Raw genomic sequence first — 23,231 nt, forward strand, 5'->3', positions numbered from 1 at the left:
CGGTGAGTTCCTCATATGGAATTTTAAGTCCATTTTCCTAGTTGTGGAAAGGGTGGAAAAAGGAAATTCCCACATTTTTTGAAGAACGCTTTCTAAAACTGCATGTGGTGGTAAAGCAGTAGGTTCGTGAGGAATGTCGAAAATCTTCAATATACCAAGTGTTTCCGTACGGGGGTCAGACACTTTCCCTGTCTCTACATTGAGGAGTATCCCCACTTTCTCAATAAATTTAGAGTATGTGAGGTCCTCTGGTGGAGAGTAGTGTTCTGATAGAGTGTCCGGTGGGTCAGAAGGCATGCCCGTAGAAGAATTGGGAGATGAGACCGATGTAATTGGTGATTCCAGGCTATAAGGGTGTTCTGGACCTGGAGCTGTAGGAATATCTTCTCCTGGTTGAGTGGCGGGAGATTTCCCTTGAGGGGAAGATGGTGGAGGAGAATTATGGGTTGGAATATTTGTTCCTTCTATGGATTCTAGATCTGTAAAGAAGGTAGACAGAGCTTGAGATATTCTAGACATGGCTTTTGATGCCAAGGTGCCCCGATGAGTTGGGGTTTGGTGTACCATGGAAGGTGGGTGGATAGGCAATGCTGCTAATAGGATGTCATGAGCAGGTGAACCTGATTGTTTGGACGGTGGAATAATATTTGAAGGCCTGTGTTTTTTAAACAATGGTTCCTGTAAGACAGGAGAATGGCTTCACTGCTTGGACACTGAGGACATATCTGTATAAATGGACCTCGCCTTAGAAGAAGGAGAAGGCGGGTCAGAGAAAAATTCAACATCCCCATCTGTATACGTTGCTCGGGAATGAGAGGAGTGACTAGAGTGCACAGATGATGTTGTTGGCCATTCTTTGTGCCCACGGTGTTCGTGTGCTTTTGATGAATGAGATAAGTGAGTACGGCGTGGGTCTGGAGAGGAATGCGCTGGAAGATGCTTGGAATGATGCGTCTTCTTTTTGTGTGTTTTTTTTTAAGTTTATTACTTTTAATCAGAACATAACAGTGTACAATAGTAAAGTACAAACAAGTAGAACAACAAGTCAGATGTACAAGTTATAGTATGCAAGTAGTGTCTCCAGCCTTTGTAGCAACTTGATATTTCAGCAATACTTAACATTCCTATAATTCTTGGTGTGAAAAAGAAAATGCTCTTATCTTTATACCCTCCCCCTTCCCTCCCTCCCCTCCTGATAATAAACAGCAAACCATTAATAGTAAAAGGCTACATTCGATGTGATACGTATTGGTTATTTCCTTGTGGGCCCAGCATGTATATCTAAGCGAGTCTTAAGCAAAACCATTCTGTCAAGTCATAGAAAATAAGCTGTTCTGATATTCTAAAGCTCTGAATCCTGAGCTCCAGAGAAGCATAGTCGATAGTTTATCCATCCACACACTCTGTGGATCTTTCCAGTCTGCAGTAGGCAAGATGATCTGGTTTGTATGGAGTCGTGAAGTGAAGTCTATTACCTGAAGAAATGTTCCGCTCACTGATGATTGTGATTAAGGTTGGGAAAGGTAGCTCCATGTCCTGTAATGATGGGTTAACCTGTTTCGCCTGGTAGCCGTTAAGAATTCTAGTCTCTGGTGCTGGCACAGCAAAGTTTGGACCTCTGCTATTGAAGGTAAAATATTAGATTTCCAGTGTCTTGCGATTAGAATTCACGAAGCTAACCACACCTGCCGGCCAAACCTATGTTGATCCTTGTCGAAATCTGTGATCTGGCCATTGAGTAGGACCGCTTTCGCAGTCAGTCGAATTTGTGTGTGGAGGAGAGTGTACACCCATTGTTCCAGCTCGTTCCAAAACAAAGCTATTCTTGGGCATGACCACCAGACATGTAAATACGTTCCAGTAAAGCCGCATTTCCTCTAGCAAAGGGGTGACTGCTTGGCATAAAATGAGTGTAGTCTCTCTGGCACTATATGCCATCTGAATATTTGTTTATAGCAGTTTTCCTGAAGCCTAGTAGAAATAGAGCTTCTGCCAGCCAATTTGAAGATGGATTCCCATTCCTTGGGTGACAGGGTCTCTCCCAAGTCGGTTTCCCATTTGGCAAGGTGTGGTTGGGAGACTTGATTTGAATTGCAGAGTAGACTATATATTTTGGAAGAGATCTTGGTTAGTTTGTCTGCACTCAGGCAATAGTTTTCAAAAAGGGTCTGTGAGGGTTTCAGGTCATTTGTGTGGACCAGAGAGCTTATGTAGTGGGTGACTTGCGCGTATGCAAGGAAATCAATCGTATCTAATCCGTATTGATCATTAATTTGCTGCTTGGACAGCATTTTCCCTCCTTGATATAGATGGCCGATGGTGGAAATGCCTGTATGTTGCCATAAGTCAAATATCACCGATTTGGTCCCTGCTGGGAACTGAGTGCTATGTAATATACTTGTCTGGTAGAAATAAGAAAAATTCCCAACAATCTTGGCTTTCCAGGCAGATCATAGCTTTAAGGTTGTCTGTAGCGTCCATGGAGTGCAGTTGAGGGGAAGCCATGTATTGCGCGGTTGCCAGGACATGGCTTTGATTGGCATTGTACCCACCATTGCTTGTTCAGCTTGTGCCCACTGTTTGGGAGCAGATTGGTTGGCTATATCTACTATGGCTTTCAGCTGTGATGCTATGTAGTAATGTTGAAAATTAGGAACTCCCAATCCACCAGCCAGTTTGGGCAGAAACAGTATTCGACATGCTATTCTGGGGGGTCGTCTGCGCCATATGAAATCAAAGATTTTTTTAAGAATCCTCCACAGCAGGGCAGGTGACAGAAAGATTGGCAGAGTGGCAAACAGGTAGAGGAGGCGAGGTAGTACATTCATTTTTATGATGGCTATCCGGCCTAACCAGGAGAAAGGTCGTTGATACCATTTAATGAGGTCTCTGTTGATATTTTTTAAAAGTGGGGTGTAGTTTAAAGTATAGAGGTCATCTAGTGATGAGTTTAGATATATTCCCAAATATTTTATTGCTTTCTTTGCCCATTTGAAAGAGAATATGCTTTTAATGACTTCAATCTCAGTTCGGTTGAGGTTGATGTTTAGTAGTTCCAATTTTTCAAGGTTCACCCGGAATCCAGATACTTTGCTAAAGGCAGTTATTTCAAGTTGGATCCCTTCCAGCGATTTAGCAGGATCGGAGATAGTGAACATGACGTCGTCCGCGAATAGAGAGAGGAGGAAGGTATGTCCACCCAATTCTATTCCTTTAATGCACTGAGATCGTCGAATGCGGGTTGCGAATGGTTCTAAGAATATTGCGAAAAGTAGAGGTGATAAAGGGCAGCCTTGCCGAGAGCCTCTCCCAATCTCAAAGGTAGGCCCGTATCTGCCATTGACTTTCACTGTGGCTTCTTTTTGTGTTTTAATGGTCGTGCATGAGGGGAACATGGAATATGCCCCAATGGCAGCCCCATGTCATCATGCATCGGTGACATCAAAGACAGTTCAGCATGCGTCGATGGCGCCGTGGATGGCACATTTTGCTTCGATGGCATTGTGGATGGCGCATGCGTCGAATGCTTCGGGCACCGATCATGCATCATGTGCGTCGATGGTAACGACGCCATGAGGCGCGAAGAGCTGAGGACAAGTCCCTGTGACCCAGACGAAGCAGAAGACTTTTTTTTTGCACTAGGGGAGTAGTTTTCGACCCCTGTTGTGTTTCCTTGGGCACTGTAGGTGAAGTAGACCTAGGCCCCAAATGTGGCTTCTCCCGTGGTCCCAGGGAGGATGCCCGTTTGTGATGCATCGATGGTTTCTTCACCCAGCTGGGCGAAGACTGAGTTGACGGCGCCGGGGCATACGAGCCCGATGTCCTAAGCCGGTCCATACATTCCGCTCGTTGCCGGCGTGCTCGGGGGGGCATCCATCCACAATCACGGCAAGATCCCTGGTCGTGATCGGGCCCGAGGCAAATATAGCAGTAATTATGTCCATCCGTGATGGACATAATTTTCCGCATTGGCAATATTTGAAGCCTGATGGTTTCAGAGCCATTTGAGAAGAACAAAATTGCGAAAAAACTGTAGTTTGACAAAAATTCACTGAGAGAAAAAAGCCCGAGTGCGTTCGACCCACAGAAAAAAAGAGACTGAGGAGGAGATGGCTGATTCGCGCGGGAACACACTGAGTAGCTGCACAGAGTTCAAGCTCTGTGACTCACTGAGGGAAGCCCAGCCTATGAGGGTCGCGACGTGCTCCCATACAGCATGGCTAAATCAGCCTGCTATCGACGGGAAAGACTCCTTGCTGCATCGGCAATAATTTCTGCATACAGAAAATGTACATGGAAATGCAGGCAGAAAGGTGCGTTCCACTGAATGCACTTCCCTGTATCAGCCTGCTAGTTTGTCTTGTCTGAATACTGCCCTTCCTCAGCCCAAGTAAATCTAGGAATAATTTTCCATAGTGCAGGCACTTTTAGCCAGACTATGAGGATTCATTCTCCTGAGGGAGGAAAACAGCACATGCATACATGACATTTCCATGAATACATGTGCTATTTTACTTTTCCCAAACACCCGCACAAAAGAACCAAGTGCAAAGTTTGCGGCTACGTTTAACACACACATACAATAATTTTCAAGGAGCAAAGACATTCTCTTTGCAAATTAGCATAAAGTACACATGCTAAAAGCATCCCCATGCTATTTAAAGACCATCCCCAAACTGCAAATCTCTTGTGCATGACTTTATAATATAAATATTATACCTCAGGCCTTCTGTAACCCTTTTTGTCAATGAACATCTTAAAAGCTGCCGTTGAATGCAGTTTCATGAGCTGTTCGTCCTAGAATAGTTGATAAGATTTCATAGTTTTCATTTATAGCATTTATTTTACATCCCCATAAAACTGGACCATCCTGTTTCCTCTATGCAAATAAAGAATTTTATGGCTTCAGTTTAAACCTGGAATTGCTGCCACTAATGGAGCTGATATGGGTATTTTATTTTAAATTAAATCAATCCTGAGACTTCACATTGCCCTACATATAGGGGCCAATGAACTAGCAAAGAAACAGAGAATATGATGGCATATCAGGCCCGTCTAGTCTGCCTAGTTTTGGTGCATTGTCAGAAAGAAAGCAAAACAGGAAATAGGAAAAACTACCAAACTAAAAAAATCAAACAGAAAAAAAGGGAATGGTAGTGATGCTATTACACTGTCTATAACATAAATTCTTAATTAAGATTTTCTTTTAATGTTTTCAATATTAGGGAAAACAGAACCACTCATATAAATGAAAATCACTAAACAGATTTAAATAATTACATTATAATCATAGTGAACCCATGGTAATGATGATTAGGTATTAATAATTCAAACAGAAATTGAAAACATCAAAATGTGCAAAACAATTCCAGGAAATAAAATCCATAGAAACAAAAACAAATATATATCCACAACACACAAAAAATAATTTCCCAGCACAAACCATGTTGCACTGAAGCTGTCTAAAGGTGGTATAAACAGACGCACAGATTCACATCGCAACAGAGGCCAGACACAGATGAACAGCACCTTCAGTGCTGTTCTGATGTCTATGCCTTTTTTGTACTTCACCTGCTTGCACCCAACAGTCAGTTTGCCTTCAGGGCAGAAACTATACTAAAAAAAAACAAACCAAGTTTCTAAATGACATATAGCAATAATATTAAAAGTTTCTTAAGGGGAAGACCCAGGAGAGAAATGAGAAATACTTATACCTCCAATAGAAGAGCACTGGAGTAAGACAACTTTTACATGGGAGAAAGTGGAAAATGCAGATGTTGACGTTGAAGTATAAATCTTGACTGTTAACTGTCTTGAAGATTACTAGTTAAACACAATTTGAATCACAAGAAAACTTTGTTCAAAGAAGTATAAAGTTTTGACTGACAGTTTACTTTTTAGCAAAGATGTAAATGGGATAATATTTTCAGCAGTTAAGAAACTAATTTCATATCTGTTATCCTTTGAAATGCTAGGGTATGATCCAGATTTAGATTAAGGACTGGGCAAAAGGCCTGCAACAGTATGGGGTCAATTAATCCCTGATGTTTTAGACCTCACTTCGGGAAAGAACACAGATATTCAATTTTTCCAAATAGCAACTGTCCTAAAAGGTTTAATCAGGAGATATATCGGGATTCACCGATACTTATTTTGCATGACTTGAAAAAAGATATCCAGGATACAGAGAAGGTAATGCTAATTTATACTAAATATAAGATACAAGTTTTTCAATAAATACTCAGTGCCTCTTATGCCAGTATGTCAGCTACCCTCGTGTGTCTAGTTCTTTCTATAAATTTAAATGTTTTAAAATACCTGTATTTAAATACCTGTATTTAAAATACCAGATAGCATGTTTGGGTAAATGAAATGCCTTTGTCACCCAGGAGGGCAGTATCCCTCTAGATCCTTCCAACAAAAGAGTCACTGCAGTTCTGGCAATTGTCTTTCCACTCACTCCAGGTTAGAGTTGATCACTTCTGTGGTGCACACATAACCTTAATCAGCACCATTGCACAGAAGACTCCAACTCAAGTGATGAGGCCTGAGTCATGGGCCAGACCCACAGAAAAATATTCTAACTAATGTGAGAAACAGATTTAGAATCCTTTAACACATGTACACAGCACCTTTTCATTGTTTTTTTTGAGTAATTCCAGGTTCATGCCATTGATTTCAGCATTTGGGTCTTGTAAAGGTTCTCTCACATTTTGTTTTTTCCAAGTTTGGGGGTCAAGATACCAAGCTCCATATCTAGTTTTCTCCCATTTGGGAGAGTAATCGGATTCCTGTAGTAAATAATAATGAAAAGAAAAATGATCAATTAATAAAAATCATATTGATTGTGACAGATGTGCTACATAACCTTAACTCAATATTAGATCATCTGAGTGGCCTAGCAGAAGAGCTGCATGTTGATCAGGAAAATCCAGTTTGTCTCTTCAGCTTGAGCTGACTGTGATTAGGAGTGTTGCAGCAGCAGTATTCGCAGCCCTTAGAGGTGGAGGCTACATACTCAGTTGTCAAATAACCCATTTTCTGGAGAGAGGCTTTAGTTCTGATTCTAAATGGAAGTAGCAAGACCACAGGAATGGCACAAGGTCTCCCCTCCCTATCCCCCAGAAACTGCCTGGTTACTTGGTAGTGTTTCACATTAGTAGTTATGGAAGGTCCTTTGTTACTTCTTAGCCAGTGGAGACTGCTGCAATGTATGGCCTACAGTGAGGTGGGGGTTTAAGGCTTGTCTGTCCTGAATTGTAGGGAGGGATATAGGATTTGTTTTACTTTTTCTTATTACCTTGATGCTACGTGATCAACTTAACATAACAAAGTTATTATATGTGGAATATACAAATTTAAATAAATAAAAATACTGAAAAATAGCCATTTGCATATTTCTTTCACTGAAATTAGACTAGCAAGTTGTAGATTATATTCATATAGTTGTACTAAGCTGAAATTGCTACTTACTTGATCCTTTCCTTTCTAAAGGGCCAATACAGAAAACTTTGCGGGAGAGCTGGCAAGCGCCTGCTCGCCCGACGTGCCCCCAGGCCACTTTGAATGCAGTCAGATCAGCCTGGACAAGTGGCTTATGCATGCCAACCAGCAGATGGAGATAGAGAATAACAGGCTTGCTTATGTCACTCCTTATATACCAAACTTATATGCAGTAGAGGAGGACCGGAAGGTTCATCTGCATACTGTTCCCAGGATACCCTGGGAGAGGAGTCCAGAGGTCACCGCAAGTGATCCAGGGATTGACTTCCACAGCCCCAGCTTCCAGAGGCCCCTCACCCTTTGCAGTTGAGGAGGACTGGAAGCGCACGCCGTTAGGTGTGCGAATCTCAAACCCTTCCATTAACCGAGTGAAGATTAATTTAACAGTGGTTAAGGATGACTGGTAAGTATAGCTTTCAGAAATTTTGGGGCTTATAAACGTTTGGTGAAAGGTGAAATTAAGGGATATATTATTTAGAGTTTGTGTGTGTCTGAGTTAATAAGCAAACCAGAGATAGTTAATTCTATTGTCTGTCTTTCCCACCCAATCAACCCTTGATTTTTAGGCACGAGACACTTTCTCATTAAAAATCAATCAGGGTCTTATCTAAATCATACTATTGTACCAGTCCTTATTGAAAGTTTAATCATCCCCTTGTAGGACACTAGCTGATTAATTAGTAAATTCACCTGTAAATTTAAAGTACTCTCATTCCAACTCCCTTAGTATCCTAAACTTAACTAGGCACTCAATAAAACTAAGATGAAGGCAGCAGTCCAGCAGCAAGAGGGGGGCTTTCCAGTCTTTTGCATTGAATGTCACATGTATGATTTTTTTACCTGCCGGTGAGAGATTGTATGTGTGCACTCGGTGCAAAGAGCTCCTGGCTCTCAGGGAATGAGTCTCAGGGAACAAGTCTCAGGGAACGAGTCTCTGGAGGATAGAATAGCAGACTTGGAGGAGCTGAGGGAGACAGAGAGGTACATTGATGAGACCTTCAGGGACATAGTAGCCAAGTCCCAAATCCAGTCTGGCAGCCCCAGTGCTGCCTTGGATCAGAAAGATCTCCCCGTAGGTGAACATCACCCTGGTGTAGCAGGAACTGATCCTGTAGCAAGGACCTGCTCTCCAGGTGATATACTGTCCTCTCGCACTGAGGACAAGTCTCCCAGGGCTACTGCCCAGGAGGGAAGGGTTAGGCTGGCCATCATAATTGGTGATTCAATTATTAGAAATGTAGATAGCAGGGTGGCTGGTGGATGTGAGAACCGCCTGGTAACTTGCCTGCCTGGTGCAAAGGTGGCAGACCTCACGCGTCACCTAGATAGGATTATAGACAGTGCTGGGGAGGAACTGGCTGTCGTGGGACATGTGGGCACCAACGACATAGGAAAATGTGGGAGAGAGGTTCTGGAAGCCAAATTTAGGATTTTAGGTAAGAAGCTTAAATCCAGAATCTCCAGGGTGGCATTCTCTGAAATGCTTCCTGTTCCACGTGCAGGTACCCAGAGGTAGGCAGAGCTCCACAGTTTCAATGCATGGATGAGACGATGGTGCAGGGAAGAGGGATTCAGCTTTGTAAGGAACTGGGGAAACTTTTGGGGAAAGGGGAGACTTTTCCGAAAGGATGGGCTCCACCTTAACCAGAGTGGAACCAAGCTGCTGGCACTAACTTTCAAAAAGGAGATAGAGCAGCTTTTAAACTAGAACAAGGGGGAAAGCCGACAGTCACTCAGCAGTGCATGGTTTGGAGAAATGTATCCTTGAAGGATACTAATGAAACAGGAGAGTTAGGGCATGCCAACAGAGAGGTTCCATTAAAAGCAAACATAGCCCATATGCCTATATGTAAAAAATCACCGGTTAATGATTTCCGAATTATCCCAAACAACTGAAAAGCAGGTTGTTAAAACAAACAAAAAACACACTTTGAAATGTCTGTATGCCAATGCCAGAAGTCTAAGAAGTAAGATGGGAAAGTTAGAGTGTATAGCAGCAAATGATGAGATTGACATAATTGGCATCACAGAGACTTGGTGGAAGGAGGATAACCAATGGGACAGTGCTTTATCAGGGTCCAAATTATATCGCAATTATAGGGAGGTTCAACTTGGTGGGGGTGTGGCACTTTATGTCCGGGAGGGTATAGAGACTAACAGGATAAAGATCATACAAGAGACTAAATGCTCAGTAGAATCTATATGGGTAGAAATCCCATGTGTGTTGGGTAAGAGTATAGTGATAGGAATATACTACCGTCCACCTGGACAAGATGGTCGGACAGATGATGAAATGCTAAGAGAAATCAGGGAAGCAAACCAATTTGGCAGTGCAATAAATAATGGAAGATTTCAATTACCCCAATATTGACTGTGTAAATGTAACATCAGGTCTTGCTAGAGATATAAAGTTCCTGGATGTAATAAATGATTGCTTCATGGAGCAATTGGTTCAGGAACCAACAAGAGAAGGAGCTATTTTAGATTTAATTCTTAGTGGAACGCAGGATTTGGTGAGAGAGGTAACGGTGGTGGGGGCCACTTGGCAACAGTGATCAAAACATGATCAAATTTAAACTAATTACTGGAAGGGGGACAATAAGTAAATCTGCGGCTCTAACACTAAACTTTCAAAAGGGAAACTTTGATAAAATGAGGAAAATAGAAAAAAACTGAAAGGTGCAGCTGCAAAGGTTAAAAGTGTTCAATAGGCTTGGAAATTTTTTAAAAATACAATCCTAGAGGCGCAGTCCATATGTATTCCACACATTAAGAAAGGTGGAAAGAAGGCAAAATGATTACCGTCATGGTTAAAAGGTGAGGTGAAAGAGGCTATTTTAGCCAAAAAAAATCCTTCAAAAATTGGAAGAAGGATCCATCTGAAGAAAATAGGATAAAACATAAGCCTTGTCAAGTTAAGTGTGAAACATTGATAAGACAGGCGAAGAGATAATTTGAAATGAAGTTGGCCATAGAGGCAAAAACTCATAATAAAAAGTTTTTAAAATATATCGAAAGCAAGAAACCTGTGAGGTAGGCCAGATTGATAAACTAAGGAGTAGCAAATCATCTGGACCGGATGGTATGCATCCTACGGTACTGAAGGAACTAAAAAATGAAATTTCTGATCTATTAGTTAAAATTTGCAACCTATCATTAAAATCATCCACTGTACCTGAAGACTAGAGGGTGGCCAATGTACATAAGAACATAAGAAATTGCCATGCTGGGTCAGACCAAGGGTCCATCAAGCCCAGCATCCTGTTTCCAACAGAGGCCAAAACCAGGCCACAAGAATCTGGCAATTACCCAAACACTTAGAAGAACCCATGCTACTGATGCAATTAATAGCACTGGCTATTCCCTAAGTATAATTGATTAATAGCCATTAATGGACTTCTCCTCCAAGAACTGATCCAAACCTTTTTTGAACCCAGCTACACTAACTGCACTAACCACATCCCCTGGCAACAAATTCCAGAGCTTTATTGTGCGTTGAGTGAAAAAGAATTTTCTCCGATTAGTCTTAAATGTGCTATTTGCTAACTTCATGGAATGCCCCCTAGTCCTTCTATTATTCGAAAGTGTAAATAACCGAGTCACATCTACTCTTTCAAGACCTCTCATGATCTTAAAGACCTCTATCATATCCCCCCTCAGCCGTCTCTTCTCCAAGCTGAACAGCCCCAACCTCTTCAGCCTTTCCTCATAGGGGAGCTGTTCCATCCCCTTTATCATTTTGGTTGCCCTTCTCTGTACCTTCTCCATTGCAAATATATCTTTTTTGAGATGCGGCGACCAGAATTGTACACAGTATTCAAGGTGCGGCCTACCCCACACCGCGGAACATCTGATTTCTAGATGCCCTGGGATTGTCATAAATTAGTGAGAAAGAGGGAGTGTATTGCTACACAGAAACTTTTTCTCTCTCACTCACACACACATACATTGGCTTGCTGTCACACTTAAGAACATAAGAACATGCCACACTGGGTCAGACCAAGGGTCCATCAAGCCCAGCATCCTGTTTCCAACAGTGGCCAATCCAGGCCATAAGAACCTGGCAATTACCCATTCCCTCTTCCTCATTGAAGCCCTACAACTTTTCCTGCAGAATATTTAGAATAGGGATGAACCCTTCTCAGAGTGGTAATTCTGGAACACAGGTCCCCCATGGCATCCTTGAAGGGTTTCAGGATTTATACTAGCTGCATCATCACTTCCCAATCATTATGCACCAAAGGGCATTGCACACTTATTTATGTTTTATCCCAAGTTATGTTTATCCAGGTTTCTCCACCTTGTTCAATGTAAGACAAGATTATGTCATTGTTGTCGTTTGCTGGTTGTAATGTAAACCGAAGTGATAATTAATTCTGTTAATTGAACCTCGGTATATAAAAGGTATAAATAAATAAATAAATGTTTCTAGAGTCAGATCATGAAGGGATTTCTGCTTCTCCACTAACCTCTGCAGCATCATATAGGTGGAATTCCAGTGGGTACCAACATCTTTAATCAGAGGCTTATAAGGCATCCCAAATTATTTCTACTTTTCAATAGAAGCTGCCACACCTTCACACATCAGTGGAAATACTCTGCTATTTTCCTGAACTTCTCTATTATTTCCTCTGTCGCTGCACATACATACTCTCTGAGTCAAATGTTCATAGACACATACTCACAAACACATGCTCTCACACATACCACATATATGCTTTCTCCACAATGCTTTCAGTCACACACACACACACACACACACACACACATGTTCTCTCTACACATGATTTCACACACATACTCTCAATCACACAAAGAATTCTTTCACTCGCTCACTTCCCACCTCCAGAAGCACATAAAGCAGCAACAGCCTCCTCCTTTAGCCCCCACAGCCCAGAAAAAACAGAAGTGTCTCATGGACTGCAAGGGCTGTTGCTTTGCATCCTTCTCCTGTGTGCATGCAGCCTGGCTCTTTTTGTCATTGCTCCTTGGCTGCGAGCAGGATAGGCTCCCCCCTTGTGGTCCACTGGGTATCCTCGTTCCTTGACAGCAAGCGGGATGGGCTCCGCTCGCAGTCTGCTGGATGTCCTCACTCCTCGTCCATGAATAGGATGAGCTCCATTCATGGCCTGCCAGGTGTCGCCATTCCTTGGTTGTGAATGGGAAAGGTATAGGCTCTGCTCAAGGCCTGCCGGTGTCCTCACTCCTCAGCCGCGAATGAGATGGGATCCACTCGCAGTCTACAGTATATCCTCATTATTTCTTCCCCCTTTATACGGCTACTGAGTTTAGCTCCTTCCTGTGTTTGGATTGCTATTGACCAAACAGCCCCCGGTCAGTGAGTCACAGCACTGGCAATTGCTTATGTCCGGGGGGTGGGTGGGGGGGAGAACCAGATAAGAGGTCATTATATCAAAGTTGGAGGTGCAAGAAACAACTAGTAGGAAAAGGACATACACTGGCTAAGAAACAAGAGATGCTTCCCCAAATTAACATATACCAAAAAATTAGAAGGGTGAGCATATAATCAATTTTAAAAAATTGTTTAACAATCAATTTAAAATATTTTATTCAAATATCTATTAAGGACAGAGTGGATAGAAAAGGGGGTGGTGTGGCTCTTTATGTCAGAAACAATATCCAAGCATCTGAGCTGCAAGGAACTTGGGGCAATGAAGAAGGACTATGGGTCGACCTAAAAAAAGATGACGGAGCGTCCATTTATATTGGAGTGGTTTACAGGCCACCAAACCAAAAGGAAGAGCTGGACAGAGACCTGGTTGACGACATCCTTAAAATAGGAAAGAAGGAAGAAGTGGTGATCGTTGGTGACTTTAATATGCCAGATGTAGACTGGAAAATCCCATCTGCAGAATCTAAAAATAGTAGAGCGATAGTGGATGCCATGCAAGTAACTTTGTTCAAACAAATGGTAATGGAACCCACTAGAGAAGGAACTATACTAGACTTAGTGCTCTCTAATGGAGATAATGTCTCTGATGTCCAGGTGGGCGCCCACCTCAGCACCAGTGATCATCAAACGGTATGGTTTAATATCACTAAAAGAATATGGAAAAGAAGCACAAAGACCCGAGTTTTACAGTTCAAAAACATGGACTTTGAAGCAATGGGGAAATACGAAGAGGAAGAACTAAAAGGTTGGGAGAACGAGAGAGATATGGATCAGCAGTGGACCAATCTAAAAGGAGCAATTACCAAGGCAACTACTCTATATGTTAGAAGTGTAAAGAAAAGCAAAAGAAAAATGAAACCTATCTGGTTCTCAAAGGAGGTGGCTGACAAAATTAAGGCTAAAAGAACAGCATTCAAGAAATATAAAAGATCCCAAAGGGAGGAGCACAAAGAACAATATTTGATTCAACAGAGAGAGACAAAGAAATTAATCAAGTCAGAAAAAAGTCAAGCGGAAGAGAGGATTGCCAAGGAGATAAAGAATGGTAACAAAACATTTTTCAGATACATCAGTGAAAAGAGAAAAGTTCAAAACAGTATAGTGAAATTGAAAGGTGGAAATGATCAATGCGTAGAGAGAGACGAAGAAATGGCAGATATATTAAACGAATACTTCAGTTCTGTGTTCACTAAAGAAGACCCTGGAGAAGGACCATCTCTACACAACAAGAAACTGGAAGGAAGTGGAATAGACGAAAACCCTTTTACAGTAGAAAATGTATGGGAATAGCTAAAGAATCTGAAAGTGGACAAAGCCATGGGACCTGATGGGATTCATCCAAGGATACTGAGGGAGCTCAGAGATGTGCTGGCGGGTCCGCTGTGTGACCTGTTCAATAGATCCCTAGAAACGGGAGTGGTGCCGAGTGATTGGAGAAGAGCGGTGGTGGTCCCGCTTCACAAGAGTGGGAACAGAGAGGAGGCTGGTAACTACAGACCGGTTAGCCTCACTTCGGTGGTGGGAAAAGTAAAGGAGTCACTGTTGAAAGAGAGAATAGTGAACTATCTACAGTCCGGAGAATTACTGGACCTGAGGCAGCATGGATTCACCAGGGGAAGATCCTGTCAGACAAATCTGATTGACTTTTTTGACTGTGTAACCAAGGAATTGGATCGAGGAAGAGCGCTCGATGTCATCTACTTAGATTTCAGCAAAGCTTTTGATACGGTTCCGCATAGGAGACTGGTGAATAAAGCGAGAAGCTTAGGAGTGAGTGCCGAGGTGGTGACCTGGATTGCAAACTGGTTGACAGACAGAAGACAATGTGTGATGGTAAATGGAACTTTCTCTGAAGAGAGAGCGGTTTTAAGTGGTGTACTGCAAGGATCGGTGTTGGGACCGGTCTTGTTCAATATCTTTGTGAGTGACATTGCGGACGGGATAGAAGGTAAGATTTGTCTTTTTGCGTACGACACTAAGATCTGCAACAGAGTGGACACGCCGGAAGGAGTGGAGAGAATGAGACAGGATTTAAGGAAACTGGAAGAGTGGTTGAAGATATGGCAGCTGAGATTCAATGCCAAGAAGTGCAAAGTAATGCATATGGGGAGTGGAAATCATAATGATCTGTATTCGATGGGGGGGAAAGGCTGATGTGCACGGAGCAGGAGAGAGACCTTGGGGTTATAGTGCCTAATGATATGAAGTCTGCGAAACAATGCGACAAGGCGATAGCAAAAGCCAGAAGAATGCTAGGCTGCATAGAGAGAGGAATATCGAGTAAGAAAAGGGAAGTGATTATCCCCTTATACAGGTCCTTGGTGAGGCCTCACCTGGAGTAATGTGTTCAGTTCTGGAGACCGTATCTACAAAGAGACAGAGAAAAGATTGAAGCGGTGCAGAGAAGGGCGACCAGAAAGGTGGAGGGTCTTCATCGGATGTCATACGAGGAGAGATTGAAGAATCTAAATATGTACACCCTGGAGGAAAGGAGGAGCAGGGGTGATATGATTCAGACTTTCAGATACTTGAAAAACTTTAACGATCCAAAGACAACGACAAACCTTTTCCGTCAGAAAAAAATCAGCAGAACCAGAGGTCACGAGCTGAGGCTCCAAGGAGGAAGACTAAGAACCAATGTCAGGAAGTATTTCTTCACGGAGAGAGTGGTGGATGCTTGGAATGCCCTTCCGGTGGAAGTGGTGAAGTCCAAAACTGCGAAGGACTTCAAAGGGGCGTGGGATAAACACTGTGGATCCATCAGGTCTAGAGGAAGCGTATAAAGAGGAGGCAGCAAAACACTGCACGGAGCGGCAGTAGCCACAGAGGCATTCACGGAGTGGGATGCCAGTGGCCAGTGGTTGGTGTTCCACCTTCACGGAGCGGAAGGATGGAGGGCTGCCATCTCCAAATTAAAAAAAGAAAAAAAACAAGAAAAAAACAGGGATGGGTTCATGGGCTATAGGTATTACCAATTATTAGGCTTATTCAATTACCAATTATTAGGCATTTCAATATTAGATGATAGTTAATGTGACCTTCAAGGCATACTTCACTTTCAATGCATATCCAGCATAGCTCTCTGCTACAACGGCAGGGGAGAAGTAAAACTAATACTTCATGCATATCTCTGCTTCAATGGCAGAGAGCTATGCTGCCGCTTAACCAACTAATCAAACTTAATATTTCACTTGGAAGCAGCTCCATTACTGCTCTCTACATTAATGGTGGGGGTGAAAGGGAAATAGAACCTAAGGTTACTAAGAGCCAAGAGAAACAGATAAGTATGAGAAAAAAGAAGTGTGAAGCTTGCTGGGCAGACTGGATGGGCCGATTGGTCTTCTTCTGCCATCATTTTCTATGTTTCTATGTTTCTAGTTTTAATACAGATTAGCTTCCATATATCTTGCATATCCATTTGAATTTAGACAAATTCTTAACATGTATCAAAACATTTTTATCAATACCTTACCATACAGATAAAAAATAAAAAAATTCACATACATACTAGAGTACTCACCCATAATTACACACAATGACCTATACAACCACGAATAACCAATCTATAGCTCAAGGAGCATATTTTTAAAATTAGATTCCCAATTTGTAGGCACTCTTTGTGGAAGATCTCATTTATCAGCAAAGTAGTAGGATCCTCCGGCAACTTCATATAATAGGTCGAATCAGATAGCTGATGAAGAACCTCTCCAATATATGAATCACAATCTATAATCACCGTACATCCACTTTTATCGGCTGGCTTAATAATAATGTCTAGATCCTTTCATTCACTTACCATGCACAGACAATGCCTCTGAAAATGCTGTCTTGCTTGAATCCATTCTCTAGAGTCTGGAAATCTCTCTGTACTTTACTGACCATTTATTGTCAGATCATTGGTGCCCAAATGGACTATGATATCAGCGTCAACATTCCTTTCTTTAAAAATACTGCAAAGGTTCTGGTTTGTATTTCTGCTAGCTTAGGACCCTGGTAGGCATTAGACATTTTTGTTACCTTCCAAATTTGTCCCCAAATTAATACCTTTAATAATGGAGTAACCCCACAAGAGAAGAATATTTCTGTTTTGGGATTTTTTAATAGCATTTTTGGGTTTCTGTGAACAGTGAGTCTTTTTCAACTCATCTTTCACTTGAGATTCTCCTTGTAGAATATCTCCTGTTTCCAATGCTATGAAGGCAATTTGTGTGGATATGAGTTGAGGAGGAGGTCACAGGTCATGTCCTATCAGAGTCCATTGGGACCCATTTATTTCTGGGTTGTTTTTTTGTTTTTTTTGGCTCCTTTGTAGGAGTGGTAAAAGGTTGTTTGGATGTTGTATATTAGTGAAGGGCCCCTTAATTTTAGCTCATTCATCTCTAAGGTCAGCCAACACCTTTTTTAGTGCAGAGAACTGCAGATAGGGAATACAAGCTCTTAGTTTCCAGATGGTCTGCCTTTGGAGCGCAGATCCACAATGATTATGTTATTGTTTGTGGGTTTCGTGGGCCCTTGGCCCGAGTTGGGAGATGTTACCACCTGTGGGGAGGAGCCCCACAGGTCCACACCGCCAGGAAGAAAGGTCTGGTACAGCAGGAGCTCTAGGAGAGAATCTGTGAGATGGTCCCGAGGAGCGGGGTGAGAGACACAGCAATGAGGGACCCCACAGTAAGCAGCTAGGCTGGAGAGGAGTACCTGGGCGGAGTCTTCCGAGAGGGTGGCGCTAGGCAGGCCCGAGGAGCGGGAAGCGCCAGGCAAGGAGCGCAGGAGATATACTGCAGAGGCAACCCTGGGGGGCAGAGCTGTGTGGCGAAGGTGGTACTGATGTGATGACGTAGGCTACTCCGTGGAGCGGGGAAGCCCGAGTCTCATCTCCAAGTAATGCCGTAGATAACCCCGAGAAGCGGGGGAGTGCTGGCTATCACCGGCATTGAATGTAGGCACTGCCCCGAGGAGCGGGGAAGCACAGACAGTCTCTGGAGTAGAACGTAGGCACTGTCCTGAGGAGCGGGAAGCACAGAGATAGGACTCCCAAGTGGTGAAGGCGTCTCAGAGGCAACCCCGAGGAGCGGGGAGCCGGTGGGTAGAGTTCCTGGAAGGCGCAGGGCTAGCCCGAGGAGCGGGGGAAGCCAGGAGACTGAGTCTCTGGAGAGAGCGCACCCAGGCCCCCGAGGAGCGGGTACCTGAACCAGGGTCCAGAGTCCAAGAAGGGTCCAAAACAGTGACCACAGGTCCAAGGAGACAGGAGCTTGTAAAGTAGCGATGGAACTCGTTGCCAAGTCAGCTAGCTGGGGGCAAAGGTGGAGCTTAAGAACCCAGATCCTATGATATCATCAATGAGGGATGCTCCTGAGGTTCCCACCGTAGCAGCTGCAAAAGAGGGCCTGGTGGTACGCGCGCGCACCCAGGAAGGCCCTGAATCAGCGTGGTTGGCGGCGGCGTCCTGACCACCACAAGGAAATATGGGGTACACGGCGGCAGGGGGTAGCCCCATCCACAAGCAGGCCCGGAGAGGGAAGCAGAACGGTGCAGGACGTGAGTAGACATGGTCACAGCCATCTGCGACCGACAGTCATGACAGATTGCACTGAATAAGAGCCATTATGTGAATTTACCTCTGTAGAACACCTACATATTTATAGATAAGAATTCTAATCCCTTAAAGTACTAATTAATCAATTAATTTAAATGCCTATCAGAGCTTTGTATGGGTATTTAAGAAAGGCAGATCCAGTGGTAGATGGGTGGAATAGGAGGCTAGGAGGGAATAAAATCCAGACAACAGAAACAAGTGTTAACCAACCTTGGATTTATTCTTATCCAGCTCTCTATTCTCCTTCTCAGGGAGAGCATGCAGCTGCAGCCAATGTTCACACTGGACTCCACTAGGCTATTGAGTACATTTTTCATTGTGTTCCACTATTGAAACCAGGAAACAGCAAGGAAGGCAATCTATAAATGCCGTGAGGGTAACAAAGTAGAATAGATGCCAGATGTCTGATCAGAATACTTTATTCAGTGGAGACGAAGTACTATAAGCAAGCCCAACTTTGGCCGTGTTTCGCCCCTTACATTTGGGGCTGCCTCAGGGGCTACAAAACATAAACAAACATAATTTGACAAAATTAAACCAATAAAAAATAATTAAAAACCATAAAGACATTAAGGGGCTGATTTTAAAAGCCAGCTGGATTTACACGAGTAGGGGAGTTTTTGCATAGGCCCGGCGACACGCGCATGTCCCAGGGCTTTGTGAAAACGGCGGGGGCGGGACCCATGCCTCTGGCACAGCAGCCGTGCCGGGGGATTGCGCGCCAGCACTCGGCCGGCATGCACAACCTATGCTTGCCTCGGGCCGATTTTGGAGCGGCCTCGGAGGGAACAGGAAATGCCATCGGGGCTCCCCTAGGGCTTGGCGCGCACAAGGTGCACAAGTGTGCACCCCCTTGTGCGTGCTGACCCCGGATTTTATAACATGGGCGAGGCTGTGCGTGCATGTCATAAAATCGGGCGTAGATTTGTGCGCACAACCCGGCGTGCACAAATCTACGCGCAAAGGGGTTCACACTTGTGCACCTTGCGCACGCTGAGCCCTAGGGGAGCCCCGATGGCATTTCCTGTTCCCTCCGAGGCTGCTCCGAAATTCAGATTGATAACGTCCAAAAAATGAACCTAGCCAATATATCGTGTTAGAATAAAGAATACAAATCACAATCATGGATATGTCACTCAAAGATGAAGACATTGTTTAAAGAATAATAACATGTTGTACCTGTATGCAATTGAAGCACTTGAAACCTGGTAGCACTGTCATGCAATATGAATCTAAAAAAGTTTGCATACATATGTTTGAAAAAATAAAAACCATTTTGAAAAAGGAGTAATAAATAATAAATATAAAAGTAAAAATAAAAATGAACATAAAGTGCATAGTGTCTAGATCAGCGCTTCTCAACTGGTGTGTCACAACACACCAGTGTGACGCCAAGCACTGGCAGGTGTGTCGCGTGCTCTTGGTCTCTCCTGCTGCACTTCCTTCTCTGCTGCCGTTGCCGCCGGGCTAACAGCACGTTCAAGCCCAATGGGAATGGCAGTATTGTTAGAGGAAGCTGTGGCTCCTGCGGCTGGACTTTTCTTCTTCCCGCGCCTGCCCCGGAATAGGAAGTGATACGCAGTGCAGTGGGCGGGAAGGAGAAAGAGCCGTGCCACGTGGAAAGTAGTGGCGGTGGCAGCACAGCTATCAAGAACAGGTGCCTGTGGGTCACAGGTCTTATCCCACCTGAGCCCACTGTAAATCTCTTTTTCCTTGACTTTTGTTTTTTTTTTTGTGGTACTGGGGAATTAATTCCTGAATATTGTAAAATGTGAGAGGCTTTCTTTATTGAAGCTAATTCAGCTTTAACTTCAGCCAGCTCCTTTTCCAAGGAAGAGAGTTCTGAACAAATGGGGCAAGCCCTAAGTCTCCAGATGATTTCCCTCAGAATAAAGGCTCCACAGTAGTTACATTGGATTGTCCTCATTTTGGTAATTTATTTGATGGTTAACACCTAAGGAAATACCAATTTACTAATTAATCTTGTTGCCAATTATGAATTTAGGAAGACTATATTAGAAAAACAAACCTAGGGCTGGATGGGCAGAGGGGGAGGGAGTTAAACAGTTAACCCTTGGTCAAGCTTGACCAAGGGTTAACTTTAGTTTGTCCTTTGTTTTAATTTGTTTACCCAGCTCTTTATGCCCCAGTATTCATATATAAACAGAGATTATCTGTGACAGCTAAATCACCATGGAGCGATACAGAGGCATTATGACATTTTCCGTTTTATTCTCCATTCCCTTTCTAATAATTCCCAACATTCTGTTTGCTTTTTTGACTGCCACAGCACACTGAACCGACGATTTCAATGTGTTATCCACTATGACGCCTAGATCTCTTTCTTGGGTTGTAGCACCTAATATGGAACCCAACATTGTGTAATTATAGCATGGGTTATTTTTCCCTATATGCATCACCTTGCACTTATCCACATTAAATTTCATCTGCCATTTGGATGCCCAATTTTCAAGTCTCACAAGTTCTTCCTGCAATTTATCACAATCTGCTTGTGATTTAACTACTCTGAACAATTTTGTGTCATCTGCAAATTTGATTATCTCACTCGTCGTATTTCTTTCCAGATCATTTATAAATATATTGAAAAGTAAGGGTCCCAATACAGATCCCTGAGGCACTCCACTGTCCACTCCCTTCCACTGAGAAAATTGCCCATTTAATCCTAGTCTCTGTTTCCTGTCTTTTAGCCAGTTTGCAATCCATGAAAGGACATCGCCACCTATCCCATGACTTTTTACTTTTCCTAGAAGTCTCTCATGAGGAACTTTGTCAAACGCCTTCTGAAAATCCAAGTATACTACATCTACCGGTTCACCTTTATCCACATGTTTATTAACTCCTTCAAAAAAGTGAAGCAGATTTGTGAGGCAAGACTTGCCCTGGGTAAAGCCATACTGACTTTGTTCCATTAAACCATGTCTTTCTATATGTTCTGTGATTCTGATGTTTAGAACACTTTCCACTATTTTTCCTGGCACTGAAGTCAGGCTAACTGGTCTGTAGTTTCCCGGATCGCCCCTGGAGCCCTTTTTAAATATTGGGGTTACATTTGCTATCCTCCAGTCTTCAGGTACAATGGATGATTTTAATGATAGGTTACAAATTTTTACTAATAGGTCTGAAATTTCATTTTTTAGTTCCTTCAGAACTCTGGGGTGTATACCATCAGGTCCAGGTGATTTACTACTCTTCAGTTTGTCAATCAGGCCTACCACATCTTCTAGGTTCACCTTGGATTTGATTCAGTCCATCTGAATCATTACCCATGAAAACCTTCTCCATTACGGTACCTCCCTAACATCCTCTTCAGTAAACACCGAAGCAAAGAAATCATTTAATCTTTCCACAATGGCCTTATCTTCTCTAAGTGCCCCTTTAACCCCTCGATCATCTAACGGTCCAACTGACTCCTTCACAGGCTTTCTGCTTCGGATATATTTAAAAAAGTTTTTACTGTGAGTTTTTGCCTCTACAGCCAACTTCTTTTCAAATTCTCTCTTAGCCTGTCTTATCAATGTCTTACATTTAACTTGCCAACGTTTATGCTTTATCCTATTTTCTTCTGTTGGATCCTTCTTCCAATTTTTGAATGAAGATCTTTTGGCTAAAATAGCTCCTTTCACCTCCCCTTTTAACCATGCCGGTAATTGTTTTGCCTTCTTTCCACCTTTCTTAATGTGTGGAATACATCTAGACTGTGCTTCTAGAATGGCATTTTTTAACAATGACCACGCCTCTTGGACATTTTTTACTTTTGTAGCTGCTCCTTTCAGTTTTTTTCTAACCATTTTTCTCATTTTATCAAAGTTTCCCTTTTGAAAGTTTAGCACGCGAGCCTTGGATTTGCACACTGTTCCTCTTCCAGTCATTAAATAAAATTTGATCATATTATGATCACTATTGCCAAGCGGCACCACCACCGTTACCTGTCGCCAAGTCCTGTGCTCCACTGAGAATTAGATCTAAAATTGCTCCCTCTCTCGTCGGTTCCTGAACCAATTGCTCCATAAAGTTATCATTTATTCCATCCAGGAACGTTATCTCTCTAGCGTGTCCCGATGATACATTTACCCAGTCAATATTGGGGTAATTGAAGTCTCCCATTATTACCGCACTACCAATTTGGTTAGCTTCCCTAATTTCTCTTAGCATTTCACTGTCCGTCTCACCATCTTGACCAGGTGGACAGTAGTATACCCCTATCACTATAGTCTTCCCTGATACACAAGGGATTTCTACCCATAAATATTCAATTTTGCATTTAGTCTCATGCAGGATGTTTATCCTGTTGGACTCTATGCCATCCCGGACATAAAGTGCCACACCTCCTCCCGGGTGCTCCTCTCTGTCATTGCGATATAATTTGTACCACGGTATAGCACTGTCCCATTGGTTATCCTCTTTCCACCATATCTCTGAGATGCCAATTAAGTCTATGTCATCATTCACTGCTATACATTCCAATTCTCCCATCTTACTTCTTAGGCTTCTGGCATTAGCATATAAACATTTCAAAGTTTGTTTTTTGTTTGTATTTTCATTCTGCTTTTTAATTGATAGGGATAAGTTAGAATCTTTTAGCTCAGGTGAGTTTTTAGTTACAGGCACTTGGACTATTTTTCTAATTATTGGAACCTCACTGTCGGGATGCCCTAATTCTAATGCATCATTAGTAACCTTTGAAGATACCTCTCTCCAAAC

At 42.9% G+C, this 23,231-nt stretch overlaps 1 protein-coding gene across 5 annotated transcripts in view; it reads right to left on the reverse strand.

The window, feature by feature from the left end:
- The window catches only part of FAM47E (family with sequence similarity 47 member E), a 184,174-nt gene that overhangs the window by 26,623 nt on the left and 134,320 nt on the right, over positions 1-23,231 (reverse strand). For 3 of the 5 annotated variants that reach the window (XM_029599863.1, XM_029599893.1, XM_029599852.1), the window contains 2 exons: positions 6,633-6,791; positions 4,720-4,797 (listed from right to left, as the gene is read on the reverse strand). In XM_029599863.1, coding sequence (XP_029455723.1) covers positions 4,720-4,797; positions 6,633-6,791 — 237 coding nt within the window. The remainder of the gene's footprint in view (positions 1-4,719; positions 4,798-6,632; positions 6,792-23,231) is intronic. The other 2 variants (XM_029599872.1, XM_029599883.1) reach the window with 2 other exon arrangements.

This window comes from Rhinatrema bivittatum, chromosome 1, assembly GCF_901001135.1.
Source record: "Rhinatrema bivittatum chromosome 1, aRhiBiv1.1, whole genome shotgun sequence".
NCBI classification, from domain to species: domain Eukaryota; kingdom Metazoa; phylum Chordata; class Amphibia; order Gymnophiona; family Rhinatrematidae; genus Rhinatrema; species Rhinatrema bivittatum.